Consider the following 27,630-nt stretch of genomic DNA (forward strand, 5'->3'; position numbering starts at 1 on the left):
ATTCTGCCTTGAAAAGCATGCATGACTCCCACAAGCATCAAGCAAAATTATGAAACTGCTTCCATGGAAAGAAAGCAATCACACAGCCTTTCTTTCAGTTATAATTATAGTTTCAGTTATAGCTATTCCTCACACTGAGACCTGCACCAAGGATGTTTTATCTTCCCTGAGCACACACTTACTAGATGGAGGATAGATTGGACTACCAGAAATGGGTGGGAGCAGAAGAAAAAGTAAGAGGAAAACAGGACAGTAAAAAATTGTCACACCCCATTCCCAAATTTTAAAAGCAACATATGCATGTCTGACCTAACAACTGCCACAGGGGGAAAAAGTGAAGCACAAATTCAACAGAAAAAAAGAGAAACAGTTCTACACATTTTTGATTTCTAGTTTTCTGGCTTACTCCTTGGCTGTACCAACTGATTTTGTCATAAAGTAAATGAAGGATAAAAGAGAGCCACAGGGAGAAAAACTTTTTGTTTAATACCTGCCAAGGAACCTACAGGGTATTCTGAAGGTATGGCAACAAATAATCTCTTTAAAGGACTTCCTCATCTCCTGGCTGCGGAAGGCATATATCAGAGGATCAATCACAGAATTACACATGATGAGTATAAGGTACATATTAAAGTAAGACATAAAGCAAGAACAGTAGAGGTTCTGGGGGCAAGAAATCATCAAAATAAGATGGAGAAAGAACGGAGCCCAGCACACGATAAAAATGCCCAGCAGCATGGTCAGGGTGACAGCTCCTTTCATGCTGGTCATTTGCCGCACGGAGCTGTATCCACGGAGAGCTGCTATCCGCTTGACATGAGCCCTTGCCAGGAGGAACATGTGTATATATAGAGACGCCATGAGGAACAACATGGTAAAGAACATGGAGATGAGGCAAATGATGACATAAGTGGATTCATAGTAAATGATGAAAACAATGCCACAGCCTGTGCAAAAGGTCCAGATACATGCAATAATTACCCCAGAACGCTTCACTGTCATGATGTGGTGGTAGCGCAGAGCATAGAAGATGGTGACATACCTATCCACTGCAATGGCCAGCAAACTGCACATGGAGGCCACCACAGAAATGCAGATCATGGAGTCAAACACATTGTCAATGTGACGCACAAAGGCATCTGCTATCACCAGGTGCTTATTATTTATTAAATATATGGTAATGGTCTCCCAGGTGTTAGACATGCTCACCAGCATGTCAGCTACTGCTAAACTGCACACAAAGAAATACATGGGGGAGTGCAAGTTCTTGTTCTTCACTATGGCACCTATGACCAAGATGTTCTCCAAGAGGCTGATGAGACCCAGAGTCAGAAACACTTCCACAGCGATGCCCATCTCTTCACATGGGGAAGATTTGTTCTTGACATTTGGTCCTGAAAAGTTGCCTTCTGTGGCATTCAGGTTGAGATCCAAGAAAAGCACGTGAAATGAGGAATTCATTGCTCCTCTTCTTGGCAACAAATTTACTGTAAAACAGGTTTTTTTTTAATTTTTTAACATTTATTCATTTTTGAGAGACAGAGAGTAAGTGGGGGAGGGGCAGAGAGGGAGACACAGAATCAAGCAGGCTCCAGGCTCTGAACTGTCAGTACAGAGCCTGACTCAGGGCTCCAACTCACTGTGAGATCATGACCTGAGCTGAAGTCGGACACTTAACCGACTGAGCCACAGGTGCCCCTGTAAAACGGGTTTTAATCCATGATTCTGAGAGGTCAACAGTCCACCAAAGAAGTACAACAGCATGCCAAAAGCTAGCACAACCTAAGAATAAGGTTGAATAGGCTCAACACATTAGCACGAGGCTAATGTGTCCCAGTCTGCCTGGAAACCTGGAATAGTGTCTCTCCAACATGCACACAGGCTTAGAATTTTCACCATCCTCCTCTGCCTTTGAGTTTCCATTCTTTCACATACCTCTTACTGGAATGACCAGACATCTCAGTGTGCCCAGAATGGTTTCACTTTTTATGCTTGTTGTCCTGGCACCCACGTTTGCTCTTAAAAGTGTACCAAACTCATAACCTACAAAGTCCCTTCCAGTCTGATTTTTACATTTCTGAGGCTATGGACTGCATTTTTCTCAAGCGAGCACAGATTTCTAAATGATATACAGGCCCACGTTCTCTTAAGAGAGAAAAGACAGGTGTCTTGTCAACGTTTGTCCTCACACACTTCTAAAACCTGGTAGGACTCAGTCTCCCTAGTTGTAACTAGGACTAACTACTGTGATCTGTTAATCTGAGCATAATTACATATAAAAAGTTACTGTCTTCAATACGTAAATTTAGATTGCACATGTGTTAAAATTGGAGCTCACAGAATGCTGTTTTTAACTTTATAAATATTTTCCCTGACTTCTGCATTTGAAATTCCACAAAGTGTGATTAACAGATTTAAAATTCCCAGAAGCACAGTACAAAGAAACAAGGGATTTAAATTTGCCAAATCCTAGAGCAAGATACTTCACTCTTTTATTGCTCAGTTTCTCTCCCATGATTTATATTCACAAATGCCTTTGTCCTCCGAACTCAGACCACATCTAGGGAAAGAGTTAGAATTTCTGTCAGCATTCTCTTCTCATCATCGATACAAAGTAGGCATTGAACAGTAATCATTTGTTATTTATGTCTAATTCTATCTCAGAGATAATGACCAATTGTATTATTATGTTAAACATCATATCAGATTGTTTAAATAACCAGTTACCTGCCTCCTACATGTAGGTTAGACATGATTTTGCATTCCTTTCAAGGCAATTTTAATAGAAAGTTTGGCTATTTACCAGTGCTCCCTCGTGCTTCTTCTCTTGCACAGCAGCCCTTGGGCTCTTCACTGGAGATGCTAGCCCAGCCTGGGTACCTGGCATCCACAGGCTAAATGCCATCACCCTAGGATAGGATCTTCTGAACAAAGTGCTAAGGCAGCTTGAGCCTCAGTCACAGTTCCCTTGCCTTTATGCAGCCTAGCAGGCCCGCCTCTCTGTCGCCGCCTCCTCTAGATGAGAGTCTGTGCCTTCTCTCTTCTCAGTCAGGGGCTGAGCTACCACCTAGTGGTCAGAGACAGAGCATGCCCCTCCTGGTAGCTCTGGCCATTGGCCTTTGGAGCTCTGGTGACTTGCATAGAACGGTGTTCTCCTATTTGTGGATAATCTTTCCCCAAAAGTGCATTCGGATGTATTTTCTAGCTAGTTGTTCTTTTTGACATTGCTTCTTTTTCTTTTTCTCTTATGCACTGATGCAAATGCTGTCAGAAAGTGTGACAGCTCAGCTTCTCCGATCCCTGTTAAGTCCTTCTATCCAGGACAGCCAGTCCCAGGTGATGAGATTTTTGCAGTGATAGTGGGGGATCAGGAGCCAATGGACCAAGAAAGAATACTTGAAGACCTCTTTGGTGCAAAAATGTATTTTATTAAGGCATGGGACAGGACCTGCAGGCAGAAAGAGCTGCATCGGACCCTGTGGTTATATATTTGGGAGATGGGGGAGGTAAAGTCAAGGGGAAGTTTTCAATGGGATTTTCATATGCTAAGGAAGATTCACAAGATACTGGAGTCCTAGCTATTGTCAAGCTAAGGTTGTTTTTCCCTGTAGCAAAACATTAAATTAAGACAGTAGGGAGTTCCTGGAGAAACTTTTTACTCTGCCAGCCTCAAGTATCTACCAATGGGCTGCAGGTTATGAGGAAACTTAATTTTACCTGTCATTTCCTTCTTGCCTTTGTTCCCCATATCATGGAGGGGTGATGTTGGGACTCCAGGAAACTGAGTTTATAGGTTTCTGGAGATTAAGCTATTGATAAGATTGCCTTTTTCTTGTAATTTACTAAGATATTTGTAAACTGATGGGGACCCATGTCCTGTATGACTGTGATCTCTGTCAGTTCGCCATTTGTTTTCTTTCCTTTCTTTGGCCTTGGGCAACCAAGAGTGCCTGAGGAATATCACAGACATCTCACCTAGCAGCAGGGGGTGGGAGGAGGCTGCCCTAGCTTGCACTTTTTCCTCAGCCGACCTGAGGCTCCCTTATCACTGAGAAACCAGAGTCTAGGAAGCCCTCAATTGTGACTCTGATTACACACTCCTTTGTTGGCTCAAGACTGTCTGCCACTAGAAAAAGAAGAAAATATACATTCCTCTGGCCAAATATCCTGGCTTTTGGCAATGGTTTCAAGACCTCTGCTACCTAAAACACTGACCTCTTCTCTCAAAAGGATCTTTATCACACAACCCAAGAGAAAGATGCACAAGTACTGCCAGGACAAGCCCAGGGCTGAAATGTTCAGGGCTGCTTTACTACCAGAAATGTGACTAGAGCTTCACACTTGATCAGACAACCTTTCCAACTGGGAATACAAGGCCACAAACTAAGTGGTCCAGTGACACTAGTGTCTTAGTGCCATTTTAAGAGCCATAGGATGGGATTTTGTGAAGAGATTTCTTTCGCTGAGAATAGTAGTGCTTGTTTCCACAAAGGGAATGGCTGACAAAACATAAGATTCAAGCATTCTCTATTTGTCCCTCATATTCTAGATCACAGAAGGCTGTTCAAAAGATCCTCGTTTCCCAACAAAATAGTAAAACGAGAGGTTTCTATTAAAGATAATTGTCTGGACTACATGGCATGGCTGTCTTTGATGATGGTCATATGTTATCTCTAAGCCTATGCGCAGATACTCAGTACATGAATTACCTTAATCCTTACCAGGAAGTCAGTCCTATTACCAATCTTGTTCCACAATGCATAGAGAGGTGACATGGCAAACTCAAGTTCCTGACACTGGCAGGAAGCACAGTTAGGCAAGAACCCTGGCAGTCTGAGTCCAGAGTCCAAGCAATTCCCCAGCTTGATGCCCAGTGCAAGGAACCCCGGTTATTACCAGACTTAATCTTTTATTTTTATTTATTTATTTTTTTGTGGAAAAAACTTTTTATTGTAAACGAGTTTTTCTGTGTGTTGTTCAACTACTATTCTTTATATTTTTTTATTTTTTGAAATATAATTTATTGTCAAATTGGTTTCCATACAACACCCAGTGCTCATCCCAACAAGAGCCCTCCTCCATGCCCATCACTCACTTTCCCCTCTCCCTCACCCCCAACCAATCCTCAGTTTGTCCTGAGTATTTAAGAGTCTCTTATGGTTTGCCACCTTCCCTCCCTGTAACTTTTTTTCCCCCTTTCCCTCCCTCATGGTATTCTGTTAAGTTTCTCAAGATCCACATGTGAGTGAAAACATATGGTATCTGTCTTTCTCTGCCTGGCTTATTTCCATTGGCATAATACCATCCACTTCCATCCACATTGCTGCAAATGGCCAGATTTCATTCTTTTTCATTACCAAGTAGTATTCCATTTATGTATAAACCACATCTTCTTTATCCATTCGTCAGTTGATGGAAAGTTAGGCTTTTTCCATAATTTGGCCATTGTTGGAAGTGCTGCTATAAACATTGGGGTACAAGTGCCCCTATGTATCAGCACTCCTGTATCCCTTGGGTAAATTCCCAGCAGTGTTATTGCTGGGTCATAGGGTAGTTCTATTTTTAATTTTTTGAGGAAATTCCACACTGTTTTCCAGAGTGGTTACACCAGTTTGCATTCCCACCAGCAGTGCAAGAGGGTTCCCGTTTCTTCACATCCTTGCCAGCCTCTATAGTTTCCTGATTTATTCTGTTACCCACTCTGACCAGCATTAGATGGTATCTGAGTGTGATTTTGATTTGTATTTCCCTGATGATGAGTGATGCTGAGCATATTTTCATGTGCCTATTGGCCATCTGGATGTCTTCTTTGGAAAAGTGTCTATTCATGTCTTCTGCCCATTTCTTCACTGGATTATTTGTTTTTCTGGTGTGGAGTTCGGTGAGTTCTTTATAGATTTTTGGATACTAGTCCTTTATCCAATATGTCACTTGAAAATACCTTTCCCCATTCTGTCGATTGCCTTTTAGTTTTGTTGATTGTTTCCTTTGCAGTGCAGAAGCTTTGTATCTTGATGAGGTCCCAATAGTTCATTTTTGCTTTTAATTCCCTTGCTTTTGGAGGTGTGTCAACTAAGAAATTGCTGTGGCTGAGGCCTGCTTTCTCCTCTAGGGTTTTGATGGTTTCCTGTCTCATATTCAGGTCCTTCAGGTCCTTCAGGTCCTTCATCCATTTTGAGTTTATTTTTGTGTATGGTGTAAGAAAGTGGTCTAGTTTCATTCTTCTGCATGTTGCTGTCCAGTTCTCCCAGCACCATTTGTTAAAGAGACTTTTTTTCCATTGGATACTCTTTCCTGCTTTGTCAAAGATTAGTTGGCCATACATTTGTGGGTCCAATTCTGGGGTCTCTATTCTATTCCATCGGTCTATGTGTCTGTCTTTGTGCCAGTACCATACTGCCTTGATGATTACAGTTTGTAGTAGAGGCTAAAGTCTGGGATTGTGATGCCTCCTTCTTTGATTTTTATCTTCAATATTACTTTGCCTATTTGGGTTTTCTGTGGTTCCATACAAATTTCAGGATTGTTTATTCTAGCTTTGAGAAGAATGCTGGTGCAATTTTGATTGGGTTGCATTAAATGTGTAGATTGCTTTGGGTAGTACTGACATTTTAACAATATTTATTCTTCCAATCCATGGGCATGGGATGTTTTTCCCTTTCATTGTGTCTTCTTCAATTTCCTTCATAAGCTTTCTATAGTTTTCAGCATACCGATCTTTTATATATTTGGTTAAGTTTATTCTTAAGTATTTTATGGTTCTTAGTGCAATTGTGAATAGGATCAGTTTCTTCATTTCCCTTTCTGTTGCTTCATTATTGGTCTATAGGAATGCACCCGATTTCTGTACATTGATTTTATACCCTGCAACTTTGCTGAATTCATGTATCAGTTCTAGCAGCCTTTCAGTGGAGTCTTTCAGTTTTCCCATGTAGAGTATCCTGTCCTCTGCGAAAAGTGAAAGTGTGACTTTATCTTTGTTAATTTTGATGTCTTTTATTTCATTTTGTTGTCTGATTGCTGATGCTAGGACTTCCAACACTATGTTTAACAACAGTGGTGAGAGTGGACATCCCTGTCGTGTTCCTGATCTCAGGAGGAAAGCTCTCAGGTTTTCCCTATTGAGGATGACATTAGCTGTGGGCTTTTCATAAATGGATTTTATGATGTTTAAGTATGTTCCTTCTATCGCGACTTTCTTGAGGGTTTTTATTAAGAAAGGATGCTGTATTTTGTCAATGTTGTATTTTTCTGCATCTATTGACAGGATTATAAGGTTCTCATCTTTTCTTTTTTTAATGTGATCTATCACATTGATTGATTTGCAAACATTGAACCAACCCTGCAGTCCAGGAATGAATCCCACTTGATCATGGTGAATAATTCTTTTTATGTGCTGTTGAATTCAATTCGCTAGTATCTTATTGAGAATTTTTGCGTCCATATTCATCAGGGATATTGGCCTGTAGTTCCTTTCTTTTTTTTTTCTGGGTCTCTGTCTGGTTTGGGAATCAAAGTAATGCTGGCTTCATAGAATGAGTCCAGAAGTTTTCCTCCCCTTTCTATTTTTTGGAACAGCTTGAAAAGGATAGGTATTAACTCTGCTTTAAGTGTCTGGTAGAATTCCCCAGGGGAGCCATCTGGTCCTGGACTCTTATTGTTGGGAGATTTTTGATAACTGATTCAATTTCTCCACTAGTTATGGGAATGTTCAAATTTTCTATTTCTTCCCATTTGAGTTTTGGTAGTGTGTGGGTGTTTAGGAATTTGTCCATTTCGTCCAGGTTATCCAGTTTGTTGGAATACAATTTTTCATAGTACTCCTTGATAATATTTCTGATAATTCTGATAATTACTCCTTGCTTATATTTCTGAGGGATTGGTTGTAATAAATCCATTTACATTCATGATTTTATCTACTTTGGTCCTCTCTCTTTTCTTTTTGAGAAGCCTGGCTAGAGGTTTCTACGTTTTGGTTATGTTTTCAAAAAACCAACTCTTGGTTTCATTGATCTGTGCTAGTGTTTGTTTGTTTGTTTGGATTATGTGTTGTTTATTTCTGCTCTGATCTTTATTATTTCTCTTCTTCTGCTGGGTTTGCGGTTTCTTTGCTATTCTGCTTCTAGTTCCTTTAGGTGTGCTGTTAGATTTTGTTTTTGGTATTTTTCTTGTTTCTTGAGTTAGGCCTTGATTGCAATGTATTTTCATTTTCATTTGTTTCCATATTTTTTTAAAATTTCTTCTCTAATTGCTTGGTTTACCCATTCATTCTTTAGGATGTTCTTTAACCCCCATGCTTTTGGAGGTTTTCCAGAATTTTTCCTGTGGTTAATTACAAGTTTCATAGCATTGTGATCTGAAAATGTGCATGGTATGATCCCGATTCTTTTATATTTATTGAGGGCTGTTTTGTGACCCAGTATGTGATCTATCTTGGAGAATGTTTCATGTGCACTCGAGAAGAAAGTGTATTCTGCTGCTTTGGGGTGTAGAGTTCTAAATATCTGTCAAGCCCATCTGGTCCAGTGTATCCTTCAGGGCCATTGTTTCTTTACTGATTTTCTGTCTAGATGATCTTTCCATTGTTGTAAGTGGAGTATAAAAGTCCCCTGCAATTACCACATTCTTACCAATAAGATTGCTTATATTTGCAATTAATTGTTTTATATATTTGGGGGCTCCTGTATCTGACGCATAGACATTTATGTTAGCTCTTCCTGATGCATAGACCCTGTAATTATTATATAATGCCCTTCTTCATCTCTTGTTACAGCCTTTAATTTAAAGTCTAGTTTGTCTGATATGAGTATGGCTACTGCAGCTTTCTTTTGATTTCCAGTAGCATGGTAGGTATTTCTCCATCCCCTCCTTTCAATCTGAAGGGGTCCTCAGGTCTAAAATGGATCTCTTATAGACAGCAAATAGATGGGTCTCTTTTTTTTATCCATTCTGATACCGTATGTCTTTTGATTGGAGCATTTAGTCCATTTACATTCAGTGTTATTATGGAAAGATACGGGTTTAGAGTCATTGTGTTATCTATAGGTTTCATGCTTGTAGTGATGTCTCTGGTACTTTGTGGTCCTTGAAACATTTCACTCACAGGGTCCCCCTTAGGATCTCTTGTAGGGCTGGTTTAGTGGTGATGAATTCCTTCAGTTTTTGTCTGTTTGGGAAAACCTTTATCTCTCCTTCTATTCTTAATGACAGGTTTGCTGGATAAAGGATTCTTGGCTGTATTTTTTTTTTTTTCTGTTCATCACATTGAAGATTTCCTGCCATTCCTTTCTGGGCTGCCAAGTTTCAGTAGATAGGTCTGCTGCTACTCTTATGTGTCTACCTTTGTAAGTTAGAGCCTGTTTATCCCTAGCTGCTTTCAGATTTTCCTCTTTATCTTTGTATTTTGCCAGTTTCACTATGATATGTCTTGCAGAAGATGGATTCAAGTTATGTCTGAAGGGAGTTCTCTGTGCCTCTTGGATTTCAGTGTCTGTTTCCTCCCAGATTGGAGTTCTCAGCTATGAAGTATACCTTCACCCCCTTTCTCTTCTTCTTCTTCTGGAATTGCTATGATACGGATATTGTTCTGTTTGATTGAATCACTTAGTTCTCTAATTCTCCCCTCGTGATCCTGGATTTTTTTTATCTCTATTTTTCTCAGCTTCATGTTTTTCCATAATTTTATCTTCTAATTCACCTATTCTTCCTTCTGCCTCTTCAATCTACGCTGTTGCTGCCTCCATTTTATTTTGCACCTCATTTATAGCATTTTTAAATTCATCTTGATGATTTTTTAGTCCCTTTATCTCTACAACAATAGATTCTCTGCTATCTTCTAGGCCTTTTTTCAAGCCCAGCTGTTGGTGATAAGCTTAGTAACCCCCTGGGCATAAAACAATGGGTTAACAAGGCATAAAGAAATACAAAGCCATAGAATGCTTACACCCAAGTTTGGGTAAACCTGATTGGCACTCCAACATATAAAGGGGTTGCAGAGACCCCAGGATAGAAAGGGAGTGGCAAAGGCCCAAAATAGGAATGGGAGCAAAGGCTCCCAATACAAGGATATATTGAGGTAAGCAAGATCAGGCATGCAGAGCGAAAACACCCCCCAATTTAGTACTATAACAGAAAATCTCCTCTCACAGGAGGAAAGTGCCAAGTTACATAAACTGGTGAATTGGACTATAGACCACTGCGCTGGATGTGAAGCAGCCCAGAGCAGAAATGGTTAACAAAAGAAAATTTGTCTTGTTAACCCTAAGTTTATTCCCCCTATCTGCCTCATCCCCTAGCTAGCTAAGTTAAATAGACACAGCGCCTCCTGTCTGCCATTAATAGCCATCTGCCCATCTGCCCAGCACCAGGATTTTGTTTCACATTGACCCAAACCCCGAACACTGTACATCTTCAAAACTCCCCTTTTCCTTCATGTCCCCAAGTTAATGTTCCCAGTTTCTTTGTCTCTTTGTACACACTCATCACATTTGTAAGCCTTCTGATCTTAATAAATATGGGCAAAGGACTCTTATTCGGGACTCTTGTCTTTTCCCAGACATTAGCCATGTCTTGCTTTAATCCTATGTCCACTCTTTTGCTGCCAAAAGAGAACTTTAGACTTAGAGTCTACAACACCCAGCCATTAATTTTATGGCTATTATTCTAAATTCTTGTTAAGTTATGTTGTTTATACCTGTTTTGATCAATTCTTTAGCCGTCACTTCTTCCTTGAATTTCTTTTAAGGAGAATTCTTCTGTTTCGTCATTTTGGCTAGTTTTCTGTCCCTTATGAGTTTTAAAAGCTTGTTATGTGTTCTTCACTTGCAAGTACTGCCATATTAAAGGGTGTTCATACACTGTCCAGGGCCTAGCCCTTCAGGAGGTGTTTTTTTGGAGAGTGTTACTTGCTCTCTGTTGTTGTGACTTTAGTTTTTTATTTCCCTGCTCGTAGTGATGCTTTGGACCCTTCACAAGGTATGCTTTGATTTGTTCCTTGAAGTAGCCCTGGAAAGGAAAACAAACAGACAGACAAACAGGAAACAAAAACACACTACAAACAAACAAACACACAAACAAACAAAAACTAAAAAACTAAAAACAAAAGCAAAAAACCAGAAACAACAGCTACAAGAACAGGGTGGAGGTGGTGCTGATGGAAGAGCACATACAAAGAGAGAAATGACAGGGGCAGGGAAAAAGAAAAAATAAACATTAACCAGGCAGAGAGACTAAAAGGGTTAATTCAGAGAGAGAGAAAGGAAAATAAGGAAGGAGGCGGGGGAGGGGGGAACGAAGATAAAGTTACCCAGACAAACTATATGGCTTGATTACTCCAGAGAGAGAAAGGAAAGTAAAGAAGGAGGAGTGGAACATGTATCAAGAGAATGGATTAAATGTGTCTGTTTAAACAAACCAATAACCAGAGTACCCAGCCTAGAGGAGGAAAGAGATAAGAAGGAGAAATGGAAAGGAGAATATATCTATATAAGAAGAATTGTTCTAGAATTGATCCAGAAATGCAGCCGCGCTGGTCTGGAGAAGGGGTCCATCTGGTTCCACAGCGTCTATCCTGTTCCAGTAGATACACTGGCATGGAGGGGTGTGGTTTGATGCAGGCTGGTCCCGCCTCCATTGTGGGTCCAAAGGACTGATCTCTGAGGCCCCGCCTTGGTGGTGATGGGGAGAAAAATGGCAACCCCCCAGTCTCTTCTCCACAACCCAGTGTCCCAAATCACTCCTTTGGAGCTATCATCACTGTGCCTCGGGAGCAGACGAGACTCCTGTGCCCCAGCGTTGGCTGGGACTTAAACTCCTGCTCTGTGCGCCCCAGTACTGGGGAAGTGCCTCTTGATGCTGTTGGATATGTGGTCCTAGCTGGTTTTGTTCTGTGCCACAACACTTCAGGGGAGGAGACTTGTTTCTTCTGCTGTGGACTGCACCACTGACCTACCACCAAACCCAGAGGTGGCTCCCCTCATCCCCAGGTGTGTGAATAGGGCAGCTGGCCTCAGTCCAAAGAAAGCCCTGCAGTAAGAGATGGGATCCCTCTCTGTCCCAGTCTGAGGTTTTTTTCTCTTGTCCAGCTATAGTCCTACGCTTCCCCAGCCACTCTTTTCTTCCCTTTGTCTCTCCGCAGAAGGGGATCCCTCTCCTCTGTGCCTATGCAGTCCATTTTCTCCCCCCCCCACCCCCCAGTTCACAATCACCCACCTCTGGCCCATCAGGTTGTCCCAGTTTCTCCCTGGTAGACTCTGTCTCTTTTCCTCCCAGACTCTTGAGATTCAAAGTCCTTTGGCTTCAGCCCTTCTTTGTTTGAGAGACACTGGAAGTATGGATCCCCCTACTTCTCTGCCATGTTTGCCCCTCTCCAGGCTTAATCTTTTAAAATGCTATTGGATTTGCTTTGCAGGTTTTTGTTTTTTTTTTTTTTTTGTCTTTTCCCTGTCTTTATCAGATTTTGCTATTTAAGTTACCTTGGCTTTGTTAAATAAACTAGGAGACAGTTTTTCCCACTGTTTTCCAGAGGGGCTGCACCAATTTACATTCCCACCAACAGTGCACAAGGGGTCCCTTTTCTCCACATCCTTGCTGACACTTACTACCTCTTGTCTTTTTGGCAATAGTCATCCTAACAGACATGAGATGATATCTCATTGTGGGTTAGATTTTCAGCAAACTCTTATTGTATATGATTGCTGTGCTGAGGTCCATGTTAAATGCCATCATGGGTCCAGCCAATGGGACTTAGAGTCCTGCTACAGAGACAAAACTTACCTGATTAAACACTGATAGAACAAAGAATAATTGCATAAATGTAGATTACAGTATTTTTAACTTCAAGGTTTATAAAACATTTTCCTGTATTAACTCACTTGATCCTCATAGCAACCCTGGGAGTTATTAATGTTATTGCCATTTTCATAGTTAGGGACTTTGGGGTTCAGAAAAGCTAAATGAATTTTCTGACATCACATGGTTAATAAGTGGTGGTACCAGCTGTTGAGGCCAGGTCTTCTTGCTCCCAAGCTCATGCCTGCATATACACACATTCCCCTGTTCATGTATGAGCAATAGACAGTGGAGTCCTAAATATGCACCAGATTTCCTACATTTATTGAAACATTTATTGAAAGCCTACCATGTTCTGCATGTCCAGATTCTCAGCAAATTCTCCCAGAAACCTGGGAGTCAATATACTTAGCACCATCTTACAGATGAGGAAACTGAAGCTCAGAGCAGTTGTGTGACTGACTCCAACTGATGATAAAATCAGGACCTGAATCCAGTTTTTAACCACAACTATGCTTAACACACAGTCTAGTGTCTTCAATCTTGTGACTTAGTCACATGCTATAGAGTAGGAAATTCAGGACTCCAGAAGCCAGCCAGAGAAGAGAAGAGGGAGGACTTGAGCAAAGTGGGTTAGAGGCAAATGGGCAGAGGTAGGTAGGTAAGGACAGCCATAGGTGGGAGCATAGTGTTCAAGGAAGCACTTCAGGGGGCATGAATGCACTGAGATTGGAGGAGTTGATTTCTTTGAGGATTGGGGGGAATTCCAGGTGACTGGAGCCTGAGGTGCTGGGGAGGAAGCAGAACCAGACCATGCCTTATTTTGTAGGTTGTGGTGAAAGCTTAGGACCTCATTCTAAGAGCAACAGGAAGCCTTGCAAGGTCCTAAGCAGATCAATACAGTCATAAGATGGAACAAGAGGAGCTCAAGAGTGAAGAAGGTTGCAAGTCAGTGGCAATGCCTCACAATAAGACAGGTCCCTGGGCTGTGTCTCTATATCCACCCAGTATCCTGTGATTGGGCTGATTCTGCTTGGACCAAACTCTTTGCAGTAGCAGCAAAATTATAAAGTCATCCTGTAGACCCACCTGCACACCAAGACTGAAAACCAAAGATGGCCCTGAACAAAGAGACACTGGACAGTACAATGCGTATCATCACACCAACACTACCATGTTCCTTCTCAGGTAAGAAAGGGAGGACATGGAGTTTGGGGTTTGGTGTGGAGTTTGGGGCTTTTAAATTTTATTTGTTTGTTTTTACTGTTTTCAAGTTTGTTTTGTTCTGACCACCAGAAAGACATGGTCTCTGTAATGCCATGTCACATCAAGCTATGTAAGTCAAGACTCTGTAAGTCCTTGAGGAGGGTAAGTTTTAAAATCCTATGTATGTCTCAACTTTAAACCAGATTTAATAACCATCTTTGTATTTGGTATAAAGCTAAGGATCTTAGAGAAAAAACTGAATGGAGAAAGTTCTCCCCTTTTAGAAGCATATAAATCCTAATGAACAAACAACTCACTCAATGTGTGTGTAAGATACTGTATTGCTCACTGGAGGGGCATATAGAAATTTCTTAGGTCAACATTCAGATAATCATTAGGAAGTTAGCCACAAGATCTGAGAGGAAAGCCTCTGCCACTTTTTAAATCTTTTCTTACTGTTCTTGTGGCTACCTTGCCAATTTTTATTCAAGAAGTTTCTTCTATACTTCAGGCTTCCCAATAAAACTGTTTTGTTTTGTTTTGTTTTATAACATGATGCTCCCTCTACCCAAAATTCTTTCTTTCTCTCCTCCTTTGTCCACTAAATTCTTATTCATTCTTTTAGATCCAGGCCAGTACCTCCTGCTGAGAGTCTTTGCAAAGATATCCTTACAATGCAAGTGGCTGCCCCCTTCTGATCTCCCTGTATTATAATTATCTGTCTGACATCTTCCCTAGTAGATTATAGACTTCCTGGTTGCAGGACTCTCCTCCGTGGCCCCATAATCAGCATTAGCCTGACATTTCCCTTTCTTCTTCCCATTCAGGTGAACTCAGTGTGGCCTTGATTAACTATTAGCCACAGGATTCGTTGGAGACTAACCATGCGACCCAATTCAGGAAAACAAGAGGAAAGCAGACATTTCTCAGGGACTTCTGAGAAGGAATTTTATTTTCTATTGGTGGTAGCTACCACAAAAGGTGCACTCTATCTCCCCTGCTAAGTATGATTTAAAGCCCTAACTATGTAGTCCTATTAATAGTTAAATAATAGGACAGCCAACCCAAGGACAGCCAGCCTTAGGACTGAGCCTAACGGTAGGAGCCAAAACAGGATCTGATTGATGTTGACTGACCAGGTCCAGCCCTTCTTCAAGACCAACATTTTCAGGACTTTCAGTTACATGAGTTAATACATTATCTTCATTATTTAGATAAATTTGATTTGACTTTCTTACATTTGCAACTAAAAGGATCCTACCATCCTGAAAATTCTATTGCACACTCTCTTTTGTCTTGACTATCCTACAGTAGCACAGAACATCTGAATTCTTACATAGCAACTCAAGGATTTTTCTGTTTTGACATTTTATAAAAGGTATAAGTACATTGATAGTTTCATAAATACAGTGATACAAACTCATTTATGGAAAAAAATCTTTTTCTCACATCAAGAAGACTGGGATTCCATCTAGCTCATTGACTATGTTTTCAACTAACCAATAAGCCCACTGATCAATGTAGACTGTTATGTTTTCATGAATCTCCAGAAAGTCCTTTTGTACATCTGCAAGCAGGAAAGTGCATTTTTTACAATATTCTCTGAGTATTTAACAACTTCAACAGCTTTCAAGTTGAATAGCTTTCACTTTGTTCTCATTTTACATTGTGACTACTTTGAAAGGAAAGTAGAATTTCCTTCCTTTGAATTTATTATGAACATTTAAATCCAGTGCCACTTTCCATTAAATCACTATATAGTCCTTCCCTACATTTACCAACAAAGTGTACTCAAGATACTGGTCTCCTGCATTACAAAATTCTAGTCTAATGGAAAAATAATGTCTAGAAGACATTGGGGAAAAATACACATCATACATTTGACTAAGAGTCAGTTCTATTTCTCTACCACTTAAAAATCAGTCCTCAAGAAACAAGGAATACATTCCAATGGGGAAAGGAACAAGAGATAGCTGCAGTTCTCTCTACTTGTTCACTAGCTTACAGTGTCCCAAAATGGCCACTTCAAGCCCAGGCTGAATGACATGTCATCTCCAAGAAACACAATAAAATAATTCCTAGTTTATGAGTCAGTTATTGTCTCAATAATGCTACATAATAAAGCACACTAAAATACAGAGGCTTAAAATAAAAATAACCTATTTTCATGCTCACTTCAATTGCAGCCCCACCAGGCTACACCAGACATCAGGCTCCAAGACTTCAGACTAGAGGGTTTTTCAGTTCTGCTCAGTCCTTGCTCCACTGGCTACCATGAGTATCTCCCTACTTCATCCTGAGGTCAAGATGAAGGCACAGTGGTGACCTGGGCATGGCCTCCTACCACCAGAGAGTGTAAGAAACAAGTCAAAACATGCAAACATTAACAAGTCAAGACATGCAAACATAATTAATGCCTATGATTGTAACCCATCTGCTAATATTCCATTTGCCAAAGCAAATTGCATGGTCACGCTCAGCATCAGAATGTAGGGGAAAGAGAAATGGAGTAAATATTTGCTGAACAGTGATGTAGAATGTCATAACAAGTCTCTGTACTCAAATTCAAAACCTTATCAGATTGGCCCAGCACATAGATCATTGATCTAGCTATGGGCCAATCAGCCTTGGCCAGGTAGGTCTTCCCTTGATACAAGCTTGGCAGTAGGGCCCCACACCTTCCCACTAGGACTGGAGGGGGCATGCAGTACTCAGAAAGAGGATATACTCTAAGCAATGGCCATGAAGTGTTTCATTCACACTTTTGGTCACATCTGAAAAGGAGGGAAAGGTTTTGACCTTTGAAAGCCACACATTGAAGTTTCAGTGCGTGTGGCAGTATTACTTTGGCTGTAACCTGGAGAACAGTTGAAAGAATTATAATGTTTGAAAATATGTTTAATTTCTAAGAAATCAATGGTTTCAGGAATAAATAATAGAAAATTAATATAAATCTAAAAATATAGGACAAATTTAACATCAGCTTTCCTCCTCTGAGCATGGAAAGATGTGAAGAGGAGGTAAGTGATAAGAGAGAGAAAAATCAGGATGTGATGCTAAGAATATCTTTCCTCAGTTTTTACAGCAAGGTGGTCATTGTTATTAAGATTTTACTTCTTGGTGGGGCACCTGGGTGGCTCAACCAATTAGGTATCAAACTCTTGATTTCAGCTAAGGTCATTATCTCACATAGGGCTCCATACTGGGCATGGAGTCTGCTTGGGATTCTTTCTCTCCCTCTCCCTCTGCCACTCCTCCATTCACATATGCTCTCTCTCAAAATAAATTAAAATTAAAATATATATATATTTTACCTGTTGGTTTTTGTTGTTATATATTTTATAAGTTTTTAGAAACTATGTTTATTAATTTGATGTTTTAGCCATGAACTCTCTTACAATTGCTATTGCAATGGATAATGTGAGCAATGACAATGAGCCAAAAGCATTCTGGATCCATTCTGTGGCTTGTGCTTTCCATTTTTGTGGGAATTCTTATGGAAAAAGGTTTGTTAGGATCTTAGCTTTTGGACCCATCCTATCAAACATCATTTACTAAATACTGTACTGAACATAAATTAGTCCAAGGAGAGATATATAAAACTAAGGAAGAGTTTTCATAGTTTTCCATTTACTTCTTGAATTTCCTTATTTATCACACATAATCTAGTACATACATAAAACTGGTCTTGGCCTTTAAAAAACTTACACATAAATTAAAAAATTTACACATAAGGGAGGGGCGCCTGGGTGGCTCAGTCAGTTAAGCGTCCGACTTTGGTTCAGATCATGATCTCACAGCTCATGGGTTCGGGCCCCACGTGGGGCTCTGTGCTGACAGCTCAGAGACTGAAGCCTGCTTGGGATTCTGTGTCTCTGTCTCTCTCTCTGGCCCTCCCCCACTCTCTCTGTCTCCCTCCCTCTCTCTCTCAAAAATAAATAAACATTAAAAAGTAAAAATAAATAAAAATAAAAATTTACACATAAGGAAAATCTAATGTGAAAAGACTTTGCCAAGTATATTTTTAGTTATTTTTTATGAGTGTGTCTTAAGCCTCTCAAGTCTCTATGGCTGCATATGGAAGGAAAAGAGCATCTACTCAAAAATACCTCTGTAAAAATCAATTACTGTCTCATCTCACTTAAAATCAGCTTTTTTCTTTTCTAAATTGTGCCTCTATCCAATTGACATGTTTTCTAGGAATAAAAATGAAATCAATTTAAAAAATAATTAAGTAACAAAATCAATCCAAATCCACTGTCAAAAACCTTTTTTGATCCACTCTCAATGTGTAAGTCAAGAAATTTTACATTACTACTAGAGTTTAAGCAGACTCTATCACCCCCTTGAAAGACTTTGCTTAAGGATATGTTCCAAATAATAAAAGATAAGGGCAATATCATAAAGATGTTCATTGAAGAATTATTCATAATACCAAAAAGAAGCAATAAGATAATGACTAATTGAATCATTGTGTGTCTACTGACAGAAATATTACCCTGTCATTAAAAATTTGGAAAATCATTAATCAGCTTTAAAATGTTTATAATATAATAAGATTCAAAGGTACATAATGATTATAATCATGTTAAAATATTTATGCATTTGGACAAAGACTAGGAGGAAATATACAAAAATAAAAATGGACTAGGGTACTGGGCTCAGCAATGATTTGTTTTTTTCTTAATTTCCCAAGCTTTGAATGTATTTATTTTATCATGCCTGATCTGGAGCATCTGATGAGGTTTGACATCAATCAGTGCAAAGCAGTTCCAGGATGACCTCCAGAGGACTAGACAGCACATACTAAACGCTTCGTGACACATCCATATGGTGGAATGTTATGAAGACAGTTTTTAAAATGATTTGGAAAAATATTTAATAGCAAAGAGAAATGTTGATAGTATATGGTTAAATGCATGATCTCAATTTTATTTGGGCAAATACATGATTAACTGATTGAATATATACCAGCACTGTTACCTCTGATGAGTTAACAATTCCAAATGAGTTTTATTTTCTTCTGTGTCTTTTTCTCTAGTTTCCAGATTTTCTATAGTGAAGGTATTTTATATTTGTAATTATAAACTACAAATGTTATTTTTATTTATTTTTTTATTTTAGAGAGAGAGTGAGTGTGTGAGCAGGGGAATGGGGCAGAGGGGAGGAGAGAGAGAATCTTAAGCAGTCTCCATGCTCAATGCAGAGCCCAACGTGGAGCTGGGTCCCACAACCCTGGGATCAAGACCTGAGCCAAATTTAAGAGTCAGACCCTTAACCCACTGAGTCATCCAGGCACCCCAGTATTTTTAAAATAAAAATGTTGCATCTCACCTCAAACCATCAATATAATTAACCTTTTATAACTCTCTGATCCAACCCAATCCCTCTGGCCTGACTTCTATCTGACTCAAATTTGCCAGTTTTCACTTTGCTAACACCAGTTTTTGTTTTGGAAATATAAGCCCCTCCTGATGCGATTATTCCTCCTGGATTCTAGCACCATTTAACCTCAACCCTGTTGCAATACACATGCTTTGGACTCTGCTTTAGCTCTAAATCTTCCCTGATTTCTGCTGGTATCAAATGAGGCTGGGATTTTCCCTTGGTTCCTTAATTGATTCCTGGGCAGACTGGCAGACTGGCCCTCAGAGGCCTGACTCAGATGACTCTTTGCTGCCCTCTCCTGATCACAGATGGCACTACTTAGGCAGCCCCATGAAAGTCTAAATCTCCCAAATATTCAGACAAAACCTGGAAGTTAGGAAGAAGAGTTCTAGCATTCATTTTCTGAGAACCTTCTATTCTATCTTAAACAAAGGAGGTAACAAAGTAGCTGAACAAAAAGCATGTTGCATTCCTGGCAAGTTGGGAGTCTAATTTTCCCTAATAAAATTATTATTCATCACTATTTCACCTAAGACTGGTACATTCAGAACTTTAGGGATTAGTGGAAGTGCAACTTTCAGGACCCAATAATTGTTCTAAGAGTTAAATTTCACAAATTGAATCATATATGGATTTCATAGTCTCTGTCCTAACCCTGAAATCTAAATACTTGAAGTCTATCTGCAGATGTAAGAATGTTAAGTACAGATTCTACTGAAAGTAAAGCTCAGGAACTATTTTTAAAACTCTGAATGTGTGACACTAGGAGATCTTAAGCTCTCACAGGCACTATTTCGTCCAGTCTTTTCCAGTGTGGTTCTTAAAGACTAGAGAATGAGATGGAAATCAAATCCACTGATGCATTAGCTTTGGTATAGGAATCTTCCACAGCAGCACTTAAATTTTCTTGCTTAGGAGTTTGGGGGTTTTCATCCTTTATCCTTCCCTATAGATTCTGGACTGTGTTCAGGGATCCATTCCCCCCACCCACTGCCTACCACATTCCTTAGAGGAAGCTGTCTCCCTACCATACCCAGTCCCAGGAGTGGGCCTCATGGTTTTGCTAATTCTAGTCAATAAAATAGGAGAAGAATCTGCTGAAGGGCTTCTAAGAGAGCTACAAAACAACAACAGCAACAAAACAAAACAGGGTTCTTCTTTCTTTGGGAGGCAGCATCAAGTGTGCATGAAACTCTGGGACTGCTGAAGCAACTTCTAGTAAGCATGAAGGTGAGGTCTTCGTTGTGTATGGTAGAAGAGAGAGACAGAAACAACCTGGGAATTTGATTAGCCTCTGAGTCAACCAACTCTAAACCTATTCCACTACTGGACAACTTGTATAGGAGATCATTAATTTCTTGTTCTTAAGCTAGCCTGAGCCAAGGTTCCTTTGGCTTGCAGTGGAATTCATTGTAAATGGCATAGCTCTCTTCCCAAGTTGCTAATGTTCCTGTGTTCTTCAAGATGTGCATGGTTTTTACCATTGTGACAGTGCATGACTATGTTGTGAATGAGCAAAGACAATCATTCACAAAAAAGCTGCCATGCAAAAAAGCCCCTGGGAAGAGCTGATTCCCACTATCTTAGTCAGCATCCACAGCACCCATAGGCTGTTACTTTTGTTCAGTGCTTCAAAGTTTGCACTTACCTATAAAGCTAGGAAAAAGCACCCTCTGCAGATATCTGTGGTGGGAGCCATTAAAAATCTCAGGAAACTGCTCCAACTTCTGGAATCTTCTGAAGTCTCTGAAATACAAGACTGCTTCAGAGGGATAAATTTCAGAGTACACTGTTTAGTATATGGCTTAACAACACTCCTGGGTCCAATCCTACTAGAACTACATCTATGTCAGTCATTTTCAGTTCAGAGATTAACCATTGCAGCTTCTAATAATGGTTTTCTTTCTCTTTCATCACATTGAAGAACTTGGGGGAAGACTTACTTCCCTGAGCTAGCACCTTCATAGCCTGATATTTTCAAACAAAAGCTGAAAAGATAGTGCAACCCAATAAAGATATATACTGAGTCAGAATTTTGTAATATATTGAACAGGGTGCCATATCAAATTTCCCATCCTTAAATATGTCACTAAATCATAGCTAGTTTATATGATGGTGTGATACAAATTAGGAAAAGGGGTCTCCTCTGGGCAGACAGCCACACTGACACATAGCTTGGTTATTGAACAATGGCTTTGTGGAAATCAGAAAAAGCCATCCCTCCTTCCAGGAAGATAGCCCCTCACCCCTACCAACACTGATGGACAGCCTAAGAAGCAGACTGACTTCAACTCCCATCTACTTTCTTGACTGGGTCCTTGTGCAGTGTAATGTTTGTCATAGATGCTCTCTGATAAGCTGCTTTTTGTTACAAGAATTTGTCTAAAGTATGTCAAGTAATTGAATATTTAGCATAAGGATTCAAACACCAGGAATCCAGGAAAAGTCCAACAATTGACCTTAGGTCCTCCTGGCTAGAAAATGGATGGGATACCAAATTGATAAAGGGACTGGCAATTTGGTGAATGGAGGAACATGGTACCAGATAGAGCTTCTTTGGGTTCTTTTTATTGGAGGAATTGGAAAAAGTTTATTTCTTTTAGAAGAGCTCAGGTTGGGACAGAACCAAGTTTTATGTGCCAAGTACAAATAGATATTGTTTCTACATATTACTCATCAGACATTTTTTGATTGAATGTCCAACACACATTAACAAATTCTAGACACTGGTCTAATAGCACCTGCCGCTTAATCGTTTGTGACCAAAAAAATGTCATTATTAAGTATTATGGAACTGAACCTAAATAGGTTCCTGCTATTGCAATTGAAGTCCCAAGGCCTATGTGATCCAAATCCCAGGTGGCAGATAGCTCATGTGTCAATGACTTGCTCATCCAAGCGTGTCTTTGAAGCACAGAATTATGGATGTGCACCCTCTAAAACTAGCAGAAATTCATTTACTTATTTGTTGTCAATGCCTTAAAAGGGGCCCACTAGAGGAACAGAGAACTTATTGGGCTCCCACCACTGCCTAACTCTTGATGTTGTACATTCCGTGAGTTTTGACAAATGTAAGATGCCATTTACCCTCCATTACAGTACCATACAGAATAGTTTTACTGCCTTATAAATGTCCTGTGTTCCATGTATTCCTCATTCCCCACTCCTACACCTCTAGTAACTACTGATCTTTTTATTATCTCTATACTTTTGCTTTTTCCAGAATGTCATAGAGTTGTAATCATACAGTACAGAGCGTTTTCAGATTGGCTCCTTTCACTTAGGAATATGCATTTGTTTCCTCCACGTCTCTTCATGGCTTAATAGCTCATTTCTTTTTTATCACTAAATAATATTTCATTGTATAGATATGCCACAATTGTTTATACATTCACCTATTGCAGGACATCTTGGTTGCTTCCAGATTTTGTCAACTCTGAATAAAGCTGTTATAAACATTTGTGTGCGTTGTTGTGATGAGCATCTGGTGTTGTATGGAAGTGTTGAATCACTATATTGTACACCTGAAACTAATATTACATGGTATGTTAACTAGAATTTAAATAAAAACTTAAAAATAAAAAATGCCATTTGTTTTTGTGTGGTTTGTGCAGGTTTTTGTGTGGAAATAAGTTTTCCATTCATTTGGGTAAACACCTAGGAGTGTTATCGCTGGATTCTATTGTAAGAGTATGCTTAATTTTGTAAGAAACCATCAAACTGTCTTCTAAAGTGGCTGCACTATTTTGCATTCCCACCAGAAATAAATGAGAGCTCCTGTTGCTTCGCATCCTCATCAGCATTTGTTGTTGGTATTTTGGATTTTAGTCACTCTAATAGGTATGTAGTAGCATCTTATTGTTGTTTTAATTTGTAATTCCCTAATTGCATATGTCATAAAATATGATGTTGAGCATCTTTTTAATATACTTTGATATCTGTATATCTTCTTTGGTAAAATGTCTGTTCAGACATTTTGCCCATTGTGTAGTTGGGATGTTTGTTTTACTGTTGAAATTTGAGAGTTCTTTGTATATTTTTTATGCAAAGTTCTTTGTATATTTCAGATACTTAGGATACAAGTCCTTTATCAGATACAAGTTTTGCAAATATTTCCTACCAGCCTGTGGCTTGTCTTTTTATTCTTTAACAGTGTCATTTGCAGAGCAGAAGTTTTTAATTTTAATGAAGATAAGCTTATCAATTTTTTTCCTTCATGGGTCATGCTTTTGGTATATATCTATAAACTTATTGCTAACCCCAAGTCATCTAGATCATCTCCTATATTATCTCCTACAAGTTGTATCATTTTACCTTTGGACCTATACTTTTAGAGTTGATTTTTGAAAGGTGTAGACTCAATATCTTGATTTTTTTTTTTTTTTTTGCATATGGATGTCCTTTGAAAAGTTGAAAAGATGATCCTTTCTACATTGAATTGTCTTTCCTCTGTTGTCAAAGATCAGTTGAGTATATATTGTGTGGGTTTATTTCTGGCCCCTTTTCTCTGTGGTGATTGAATACATTGAATACATTGATCTATTTGTCTACTGTGATGATTAATTTTATGTGTCAATTTAAGGGATGCCAAGATAGCTGGTATAACTATTTCTGGATGTGTAAGAGATTAGCATTGAATCCTAGACTAAGTAAAGAAAATCCGCTCTCACCAATGCTGGTGGGCATCATCCATTCACTGAGGGCCTGAACAGAACAAAAAATGCAGAGGAAGTGTGTATTTGCTTTCTATGAATTGGAACATCAATTTCCTCCTACCCTTGAACATCAACACTCTTAGTTCTTGGGCCTTCAGACTCATTTGGGATTTACATCTTGGCTCCCCTGGTTCTCAGGTTCTTGGGTTTGGACTGCAACTGCACCCTGGCTTCCCTGAGCCACCTCTTTGAAAATGGTAGATCATGGGATTTCTCATCCTCCATAATATCTATATCTGTATAAACAAAACCATATATATATATATATTATGTATATTATAAATACATAACTGTATATATATACATATAACCATCTATATATATGATATAATTAACTATATATATAGTTATATATAGTTTTATATATATATGTACATATATATGTATATATATATATAAAACTTGATTCATTTTTTTGCATATGGATATCCAGTTGTTCCAGCACTATCCTTTGAAAAGTTGCAAAGATGATCCTGGGGTGCCTGGGTGGCTCAGTCGGTTAAGCATCCGACTTCAGCTCAGGTCATGATCTCACAGTTCGTGAGTTAAGCCCCACATTGGGCTCTGTGCTGACAGCTCAGAGCCTGGAGCCTGCTTCGGATTCTGTGTCTCCCTCTCTCTCTGGCCGTCCCCTGCTCATGCTCTGTCTCTGTCTCAAAAATAAATAAAACATTTAAAAAAATTTTTTTAAAGAAAAGATGATCCTTTCTCCATTGACCTGCCTTTCCTCTGTTGTCAAAGATCAGTTGAGTATATTTTCTGTAGGTTTATTTCTTGGTTCTGTTTCTTTGGAGAACCCTGACAAATACATGTATTCTTTCACCAACACCACAATGTGATCACTTAACTATAAAGTTAAGTTTTGAGGTCAGGTAAAATCAGTCTTCTGACTTTGTTCTTCTTCAGTAGTGTCTTGGCTATTCTGGGCATATTACCTTTCTGTAAAGACTTTAGAATCAATTTGGTGAGATCTACAAAATAAGTTGTTAAGATGTTGATTGGAATTGTGTTAAATCTATAGATCAAATTGGGAAGACCTGGCATCTAAACAATATTAATGAAAATAGAACATCTCTCTAACTTATTTAAATCATCTTTGACTTCCATCATCAAAGTTCTGTAGTTTTCCTCATATAGATCTTGTACATTGTCCTAGTCTGCTCAGTTTGCAATAACAAAATATGATACTCTGAGTGGCTTAGACAACACAAAATTTATTTCTTAAAGTTCTGAAGGCTAGAAGTCCAAGGTCAAGGTTCTGGCTGATTTAGTTTCTGGTGAGAATCCTCTTCTTGCCTTGTAGACAGCTACCTTCTTGCTGTGTCCTTACACAGTGGTGAGACACAGATATTTCTCTCTTCCTCTTCTTCAAGGCCACAGTCCTATCCTTTGTGCATTAGAGCCCCATCTTTATGATCTTTTTTAACCTTAATTAGCTCCTGAAGACCTATCTCCAAATACAGTCACATTGAGGGGGTAGGGCTTCAACATGAATTTTGGGAAGATATAACTCAATTCATAGTATACATATTTTGTTAGATTTGTGCTTTTCCCTGGTGCTAATGTAAATGGCGCTGTGTTTCTCATTTCAAATTCCAGTTGTTCATTGCTAGTATATAGGAAAGTGATTTATTTTTGTATATTAACCTCACATTATTTTACTACAATTGTTTATCAGTTCCAGGAGTATTTTTGTCAAATCTTTGGGATCTTCTACACAGACAATCATGTCACTTGAGGAAAAGGATAGTTTTATTTCTTCCTTCCCAATCTCTATACCGTGTATTTCCTTTTCTGTCTTATTTCATCAGCTACGACTTTCAGTATGTTGTTTAATAAGAGTGATGAGAAGGAATATCCTTGTCTTTCTCCCAATCTTAACAGAAAACTATCCAGTCTCTCACCATTATATATAATGTAAGCAGCAAATTTTTTGTAGATGTTCTTTATCAAAATGAGGAAGTTGCCCTCTATTCCTAGTTTTCTCTTTTTTCAATTTTTATTTAAATTTTAATTAGCTAACAGATAGCATAACATGGTCTATTCCTAGTTTTCTGATAGTTTTTATCATGAATTGGTGTTATTCAGCTTTTTTCTTGTTGTAAGGATGAGACTGACAACTTCTAAAGTTTTGCATGTTGAACTGGAAACCAAAGTCAGTTCTTTCAATATTCCATTCTGTGTAATCTTGGGGGGGCGGGGAGGAGAAAGAAAAGTCTTGTTAAGAGTCTATTAACAATTGACTATCTTTCCTGGTTGCCAATACCTCAGAGACAACTATCAAAACATTCTTTCCAAAATTGACTTACCTACTGGTCACTTGGTAGGGAGAAGAGAAATAATCAAGATTTTCTCTCTCTTTCTATATGTGTGTTTGGGTATGAGATGAGCAGTTAGATGAAAGTACCTGGGCAATTGAGACCCTCTAGGCCATGGGTACTCCATATTCCAGCTCAGTCACACATTAAAAAAATGAATTTTTTAAATGATTCATAGAAATTTTAGCCATACTGTAAATCCTTTCTCAGAAAACTCAGGAGTTTGAGAAAATCAGGCATAACTGTATCCAATTTCAACTGCCAATTGCAATAAGTCAAATCTTCCTCTTCTTTATAATCTAAATACTGGAGACACCACCCTGACATTTCTTCTTTACCCCTTTCTAAACTCAAAGAAATCTAGTTTAGGGTATAGGAAGGGAAATGGAAAAAAAAAACATTATATATAAAGAAATAATCCTCAGAAATACGATGTGGTGAGGGAAGTGGGCAGAAAAGTTGGCCAACTAAGGAAGAAAAGGGGTTGGAGATTTGGAGAGTAACAATATGCCAAACATAAGGTGTTGAGAATGTATTTTCTAAGGTTTCCATTACCTGTGAGACACGGGCTCTACCCTTCCTTCCAATTCCCTGAATTGGTGCTCTACTGCCCAAGGTTTTATTTTCATAATGGAGAATGTGAAGAATAAGCAAATTTATATGAGTGAAAAGAGAAGAAATTCCCACCTGCAATCCAGACCTTCCTTCTCTTCATGGAGGTCAGCTCATGACATAAGATGGCCAATGGATTCTCTCTCTAGGGCTTTGAATCTGACTGGAGTCTACATGGACCTGGAGTCCTAGTGTTCAGCTGCCAACCATGCTTGTACAGCCCAGAGAGGCATGAATGTCAAGGTAGCTAGATCACAAAGCAGCATGGAAAGGATGAGCATGACCTTTGATGTCACAAGGCTGTATTACAGCACACATGTCATGAGCAGGTCATGGGAAGTACAAAACTCCTAGAAATATGTTTATAATCCAAGGAACTTAGGATCTATGGCAGCATTTCTTAAAGTGCAGTCCATGAACCATCTGCATTAGATTTACCTGAGAAGCTTATTACAAATACAGATTTCAGAGGATCTTTCAGGCCTCTGAATCAGAAACTCTGGGAGACTTGCCTAGGATTCTGTGGCTTTAATTAGCTCCTTATCTTAGACACAGTAAAATTTGAGAATAACTGTATATTGTGTATATGGTATATGGCATAT

General features: G+C 39.1%; 2 protein-coding genes across 6 annotated transcripts in view; both read right to left on the minus strand.

Moving 5' to 3' along the window:
* Positions 1-483: 483 nt before the first annotated feature.
* On the minus strand, positions 484-27,192 carry MC5R (melanocortin 5 receptor). 3 transcript variants are annotated; one of them, XM_042963204.1, is made up of 5 exons: positions 27,104-27,192; positions 21,032-21,129; positions 16,171-16,335; positions 2,489-2,560; positions 484-1,487 (listed from the first exon to the last, which is right to left on the minus strand). In XM_042963204.1, exon 5 carries the CDS (start codon positions 1,459-1,461, stop codon positions 484-486), a length of 978 nt encoding a protein of 325 aa, XP_042819138.1. In that variant the 5' UTR covers positions 1,462-1,487; positions 2,489-2,560; positions 16,171-16,335; positions 21,032-21,129; positions 27,104-27,192. The 3 variants fall into 3 exon arrangements, with proteins under 3 accessions (XP_042819138.1, XP_042819137.1, XP_007085941.1); XM_042963203.1 differs by lacking the exon at positions 2,489-2,560; XM_007085879.2 differs by lacking the exons at positions 2,489-2,560; positions 16,171-16,335.
* The window catches only part of RNMT (RNA guanine-7 methyltransferase), a 58,311-nt gene continuing 56,756 nt past the window's right edge, over positions 26,076-27,630 (minus strand). For all 3 annotated transcript variants that reach the window (XR_006210222.1, XR_006210224.1, XR_006210223.1), the window contains exons 12-13: positions 27,104-27,275; positions 26,076-26,285 (exon numbers count right to left, since the gene is read on the minus strand). The gene's annotated coding sequence lies outside the window, so the exon portion shown is untranslated. The remainder of the gene's footprint in view (positions 26,286-27,103; positions 27,276-27,630) is intronic.

Source organism: Panthera tigris, chromosome D3 (genome assembly GCF_018350195.1).
Source record: "Panthera tigris isolate Pti1 chromosome D3, P.tigris_Pti1_mat1.1, whole genome shotgun sequence".
Lineage (NCBI taxonomy): Eukaryota > Metazoa > Chordata > Mammalia > Carnivora > Felidae > Panthera > Panthera tigris.